We start from the raw sequence: 7604 nt of genomic DNA on the forward strand, positions 1-7604 counted from the left end.
GCTCATCAAATTTTATCAAGAGAGAAATTAAAGTAGCTCTAATTTCTACACAGGACCTATTAGTAGATCAGGTTCGAGATTTCATGATCCACAGACACTTGTTCAAAAAAGATAGCTTAAATTGAGGGATAGTGTTAGATGGTGGTTACACAAGGGAGAGGGGTCTCTCCATTTTTTCCCTACATTTCCCTATATTTATCCAATCCCCATCATTCAAATTATTTTATTAAATAATTTTTTTAATAATAAAATTAATAAATGGTGAGGATTGGGGCAATAGAAGGGGAAAAATGGAGAGATCCGCTGTTCGGTTATGCAAGCTCATGTCACTATTACTAGACTGTTGTATGCCCTCCTTTTAGTATTATAAAATATTTGTAACTAAGTTATATCTTTAATAAGTTAGCTAATTATCTTTAAAATTATATACTATTTATATTTTATTTTTATTTAATAAAGTATTTTGATTAGAAAACCTTGTTAATTATATTGCAGCCTTTAATTAAAGATATTTTTGAAATTTTTTTATTAATAGTATTTTGAAAGACTCAAAGTATTTTATATTTTTTAACATGATACTTTAAAAAAATGTCTTATAATGTTGAATGGAGAGAGTATTATTTTTCATTTTATATTATATTTGTGTTCTCATTCAATGTTAATCATGTACTTACTCCATTAAAAAATGTAAGACATTTTAAACTGAATATCACCTCAAATAAAAGTAATTACCTACTTTTAAACTAACCCTATCTTTTTATATTTATCTTTATTAAACACCCTACAATAAATATAAAGTCATTCATCAATATGGGTATTTTAAAAAAAAAGGGTAATGATTACACTTTAAAAAATTAAAAATATCTTATATTTTTTAACATCCAACTTCTCATAACGGAGGGAGTAATCATTTCATTGTTCCTTGCTTCCTTTCTCTCACTCTCATTTCCTCCTTCTCTCTCTTGTTCTCTCTTCACTCTGAAACACCTTGAAATGGATCCATGAAAGTTGAATGGATATTTAAAGATTAAAAAAAAATCTAAAGAGAAGGGAAACATAGAGTTGTATTTGATTATTTCAACTTACATATGATATTAAAAAGAGCGCACACTCAAATGTTAAGCGTGTATTCGGTATGTAAAAATGGCATAATATGACATTAATTAATATGATTGTGTTGGATTTTAATTATGAGTACAGTCAAAATTTATAAATATCAAGTCATCCGATTTTCTGACCAAAATAATATATATATCAAGTCCTCAGATACATTAAATTGTAGGTAAGTTAATGAATAATAAACTTTCATGGTAGAAATCGTTATAGTGTTTTTGGGGGGGGGGGGGGGGGAGGCCAAATTGGGAAGCACTCAATTAGTTGCCAGGTGACTTCAAAATTAGTTGAAGATAAAAAAAATACTAACAAGATAAAAATTTTCAATAATGCTATTAATATAAAAATAACAACGAATACAAATATTATTAAAAAAGCAATCTCATGCCACTAATTATATTTGATGAGTAATTTATGTTAAAGGTTTTTTTTTTACCAGCAATTTAAGTTAATGGTTATTTAACTTTTTTATCAGTGAAAAAAAAAAAAGCTAGTATTACCAATGTACTAAGATTATAGAATCAAAACAAGATAAGATGACACTTGTGTCATATTACAATACCAACAATCACCATGGTGCTTTTTGTTCTCCTTTCAGAAACTGAATAAATGAAGTTTTCATTAAACTAAGTCTTCAGGACCGGTTTATTTACTGGAAAAAAAAATAGAATGAAATGTATTAAAAAATAAAAATACAATGACTATTATGTAAAGAAAGGCAAGTATACCATGTTCATGACTAGAATAAATAATTTAATTTATGAGTTAAGAGTCATGATTTCTTATGGTTATGGTGATTATGGTGGGTATGGTGATTATTAAATTTGAAATATGTGGTATTGAACTTTTTCATGTTTAACATGAAGCAACGGATAATTTAATTATTTTTTTCTGTTTTTTTTAATCCATTGCTTGAGCAGACAAGTCCTTATAAAAAAATTGCCAACATTAGATATTTAAAATATTTAATCAGGTAGAGAATATTAAAAATGTAATGTTTTCATATTTAATTTAACTACTTCTGGACATTGATGGAAAAACCGATTTATTCATTAAAGTTTCGTTTTCCATAAAAAAGAAAAGAAAATAATTTGGCCAAAAAACTAAATTCAAATGAATAACAAAAAATTAAGGGAACATATGCATTTTGTCCCTGCATTTTGTTCGTGTTTTATTATATATTCTTATATTTTTTAATATTTTAGATCCCTACATTTTAATTTTTAATGTTTTATATTCATCTAAAATCCTTACACTTTGTTCATTTTTTATTTAAAAATTTAAAATATCATAAAATAAAAATTCAGGGATTTAGAATATTAAAAAAATGAAGAAACTTATAATAAAATATGAATAAATTATAAAAATCAAAATGTATGTTTTTTTTTAAAATTAAAAAGAATAATTTACGAGAAAAAGAAAAAGAAAAAAAATATAAACATCCGTCCCGACTTGCGACCATCTTCCTCTCATTTCCTAATGAGATCCCCTAAAATGGCCGCAGTTGAATGCGAGGGCTTTGCTCTATGAGGTTCCTTCTTGTCGGTCGACGACTTACAACTCAGGTGCATCACTTTGATTCCCTTCCTTCGATTTCTTCTGCTTTCCTCTGAGAGATCTGTTCTTTCCTCTCGAGCACTATGAGGCGGCCGGCAGTGCATGGCGACACGCCATTTCTTCCTGAAGAAATCGTGACAAACATTCTCAAACGACTCCCTGTGAAATCCCTAATCCGATTTCAATGTGTCTGCAAACGTTGGAAGAATCTCTTCAAAACCCCATCTTTCATCGCTGAACACCTGCTCTACCCAACTCATCAAAACCCTTCTCTTCTTATCATACACAACAGTAGTACATGTAAGCCTTTGCACTTGCGTTTGCTCGATTGTGAGATGCATGTCCGTGAAGTTCAGAACGCACCTTTGATCGGTTCCTTACCGGACGTTGGGATCATCGGTTCCAGCAATGGCTTGCTCTGTGTTGCACTCGATCAGTCCCTTTTTTTGTGCAATTCCCTTTTACTGTGGAATCCTGCTATTGGAGAGGTCAGACAGATACCTAGATCCAGAACTGTTGAATTTCCGATGTGGGAATGCATAGTAGGATTTGGGTTCAGCCCAATTGTTAATGACTATAAGATAGTGAAAATTTATGATGGGCCTGGGTGTGATGATGCAATTAGTGTAGTTGAAGTGTATTCGTTAAGCACAGGTTTATGGAAGGAAATAGAATTTGGAAGCTTAGAGGGTGTAAGTCTTTTTCACGGTACTGGCACTGCAAACGGAGCTATCTTTTGGTGGGGTCTAAGACGAGGTGTGGAGGAGCAGGGTGAAGATGATACTGATTTGATAGTTTCATTTGACATAGAAATGGAAGTGTTTGTGTTGATACCATGGCCTCCTTTATCTGATCGTGATAATTCAACTGTAAAATTTGCTGTGTATGAGGACAAATTTGCTGCACTTTCTCTCTCTAATATTGGAACCTTCCCAGACTATCTATATTCTTCGATTGATTTGTGGGTGCTAGAGGAGTGTACAGGTTCACCTACGGAGAGATGGTGTTGGACTAAGAAATATGCTAGGAATCACTGCCCTTCCATGTTAAAACTTGGGGCCCTTTGGAGGAATGAAATTGTATGTATTGATTTTGGAATGCCTAGACTTACCAATGAAAGTGAACGTGAAACGGAGAATGATGGACGAAAGGCTGGTATGTATCTGTTGAATATGACTACTAATGAATTTAAGATGTTTGCTATCCCTGGATGTGGCAATGATTGTCGTGTCCTCAATCATGTGGAAAGCCTTGTACCAGTTTGGAACATCCACTTTGAAGAACATTGATCGGAAAGTTTAGTTATTGCTTTTGTCTAAATATTTTGGTGGAAATGAATCCACATCAGATTAGATTATTATGTAACTATATGGTTTTCATGCCCTTTGGAGATGTTATTTAGAATGATGAATCTAGATATTCTATGCTACATGTTTATTGCTTTATTTGACCTTCCTATAATATCAGGTTGCTAAGCTCTGCCATACTGCACTTTAAAACTGTTTTTTTCTCTTCATTTTTCTTCAAATTGCAGCAAGTCTTAATTGCTTGACTTCATCAGTTGTGCGTTTGTAGAGATGTGATTTGCAATTTACTCTTGTATCGAGCGGCCATTCATATATATATATATATAATGGTTGTTGTTAGGAGATCATCTTAGGATTTGTACTCCATTAACATTCTGCATGTGATCAATTATTTTAACAGTCAAAATTACTTTGAAAATATGAAACAAATATTTCTAGAACGTATTAGTTGTGACTGAGAATCAATGCCCTGTTTGGTACCATGGGAGAATATTTTATGAAAATGAAAGTGGAGTTTTAAAATATGTTCAGTTTGTACATGAAATGAGATATTTTTTACGAAGGAAGTGAGGAAGGAAGTAGGTTCCATAGTTATGAAAGTGGAAGTGAGTTCCACCAATTTTGATAGGATTGGATTCTCTAGAAAAATGAGATTCATTGTATTAATGATTAAATAATTTATTTTTTTCGCTTTCACTTCTCCATTTCCAATTCCATACTAATAAATTGATAATTCATAGAAAATTTAGGAGCTAAAAATTATATTATTATTTTTTAAATAAAAGCAGCAACTTCATTAAGGTAATAACAAAACAAGTGATGGGCTAATATTTTCTAGCTTCCTTGTTAAAATTGTCGAAAGAAATGCTTCCTTATCTGAACACAAAAAAGGAAAAATAAGTTGTAGAATATAATCACGGCCTCAATCGAAGTGTATCAACCCATCAACGGCAAAAAAATATAAAGTGAAATTGAAACTAAGGTCTGATGTAAAGGTGAGCAAAATTGAATCGAACCGAAGACGAAAATCGAATCAAACCAAATTGAGTTTGATCTATTTGGTTCAGTTTATTCGGTTTAAATGGTCGGTTCGATTTTTTCTTAAAAAAATTTTAGTTTAAATGGTTCGGTTCAGTTTGAAGATTGCAAAACCGAATAAATCGAATTAATCAAAATTAATTATATATATTTATAAATATTATAATTGATTTATATTATTAAGGATTGTTTTTATTTTTATTAATATTTTTTAGAAATACTAGTATTATATTTGATTCCTATATTTTGATATGCTTTTCTATGTTGTCCAGTGTCCACGTTATTGTTTTTGGGGATCCCTTTTGTTTTTCTCACTATTTATATTTATTATGTTAATTTTATAATTGTTTGAGGTTTCAAGAATTAAAATTTCACAGGATCCACTAGACCAGTCCAAATCATTTTTCCTTCACTTTAGTTAGGGGCATTTGGTGTTTTAAATTATTTCTTAATTAGTATGATGTTCTTTTTTGGAGATAGGCCCAATTTATTGACAAAAAAAGGCCTAGTGTATTGACAAAAAGACCCAATAACCAAAATAAATAACCAAACCATTAAAATTCGGTTCAGTTTTAGTTCGGTTTTTCCAAAACTTCGGTTCAGTTCGGTTCAAAAAATTATTAAATTTTGGTTTGTCGGTTTTCTTTAATCACAACCGAACCGAATCAAATTAACTGATGTTCTCCCCTAGTTTGATGACTTTTAGGTTTAATTTGGATGGAAAGAAAAATTGACAGAAAATACGAAAGAGAGAAAATTGAGAGAATTTTTTAAAAAAACTAGTAATTTTTTTATTATGAAGTTTTTCCTCCTAATTTTCTTTCATTCTTTCCAATTTTGTTTATCCAAACAGAGAGTTAGTTATTTCTTTTAGAAGACCTCACAATCATGTATTAAATTTGTCAGTGCCGACCTGCAACAAAAAAAATAATTTTTTAAAAAAAAAAATCTTTCATGAATGTGCTTACAAAAAAGAACAAAATGTTCATTGAAAAAGTTAAATATTTCAGAGCCCTTCAATTAGTAGGTCTTTAACTTCTCAAATAAAAATAAGAGAGAGAAACTAATGATAAATTAATGATAAATTTTGATCACATTCCAAATGCTTGACCAGAAAAGCAAGTTTCCTAAAGTGCCATGGTTACAATTACATTTTTTGATAACAAAATGTGGGTTAAGTAAAATAAAAAAATACCATTTTAATTTTCTTTTTTTGCATTTTGCCGAACAATTTTTAGTCGTTTAGTGCATTATGGGTTCAGTTTTCATGCTCAACGCTTGGCATTCATCAATTAAAAAAATGAAAAGTGAAAGGGATTAACCATCGATCACCCATCAAGCTTCTAAGGATAATCTTGCTATTAAGATTTTTGATGATCCATTCTAGAAGTGTAGAAATTGTATAATATCGAATGTGACCCTTTGTTTTTTTTTTTTTTTTTGCATTGTTAGACGTGGTTTTATATTAAAAAAAATGAAAAGAATTGTTTATTGGGAGTTTGGGACTTTTCGTGGGATCCAGCATGACGGATAAACTCATGGACTTGCATATTCATTTTTCAACTTCTACGACACAAATAAGCAATAAAATTGTTAGACACATTAAATTAAAAATCTAAAATATTTTTTAAGAAAAAATAATTATTTAGTCATTACAATTTTTATTCAATTATAACTCAATTTCTGAATGAATTTAGGGTCCTAGAAGGACTTGGACTTACCATTTAGGGATCAGTTTGATCTTTTCAAGCTTTAAAATAATGGTCCTTATATTTTAAAAAAATTAAAATTAAAATTTTTAGAATCTTTATAAATTAAAAGTTTTAGTAATTTAAAATATTAATTCCTAAATTTTAAAATAATTTTAATTTTTATAATTTTATTTTTAAAATATAGGACCAATATTTTAAATGATTAAAACTATATAAGAATTGAGTTACATCAAATCAAAATTTAAAAAATGAATTGAAAGCGAATCAAAATTCTAAAGACTGAGTTATAATAAATTAAAGTTTAGAGACTAAATTATAATTGAATTAAAATTATAAAAATTAAATGATTAAGGGTTTCTTTGGTTTTAGTTCCCATTTTTTTAAAAAAAATATTTTATAATATATTTTTTAGAATTTTTTTCCAAACAAAACAAAATAAAAATTTGTTTAGTTATGTTAATTTAAAAAAATTTTAAAATTAAAAATAGACTAATAGTGATGGTTAGGATATTAATGATAGTGATTTATGAAAGAATTTAGTGAAGATAACTATATTTTTTAATAGTTAAATATAGTATGTTTTGAAAACAAGGAAAATAAAATAAAAATACTTTTAAAATGTTTTATCTAAATGATTTTTTTAATTTTTTAATTTTTAAAAATATAAAACAAATTTTTAAAATAAAACCAAACATGCCCTAATTTTTTTTAATAAGAAAATTGTTTTAGATTTTAAATTTTAATGAGCATAACAATTTTATTGCTTATTTATATGCTCTTTCTTTCTTTTCTTTTCTTTTATAAATAATCCTTGATTACTAGATATTCAAAGGTGAAAGATGCAAGTTAGGTTCCATAAAGATAGTCGCAATTGCGC

The 7604-nt window shown here is 28.8% G+C and overlaps 1 protein-coding gene across 1 annotated transcript; it reads left to right on the forward strand.

The window, feature by feature from the left end:
• The first annotated feature begins 2589 nt into the window (after positions 1–2589).
• Positions 2590–4115, forward strand: LOC129300710 (F-box/kelch-repeat protein At3g23880-like). The gene has a single exon (XM_054939285.1). The coding sequence runs from the start codon at positions 2754–2756 to the stop codon at positions 3957–3959; it is 1206 nt and encodes a 401-aa protein (XP_054795260.1). The 5' UTR covers positions 2590–2753; the 3' UTR covers positions 3960–4115.
• Positions 4116–7604: the final 3489 nt, after the last annotated feature.

This window comes from Prosopis cineraria, unplaced genomic scaffold, assembly GCF_029017545.1.
Source record: "Prosopis cineraria cultivar Desert tree isolate PC_DT_omini unplaced genomic scaffold, ASM2901754v1 PC1715, whole genome shotgun sequence".
Lineage (NCBI taxonomy): Eukaryota > Viridiplantae > Streptophyta > Magnoliopsida > Fabales > Fabaceae > Prosopis > Prosopis cineraria.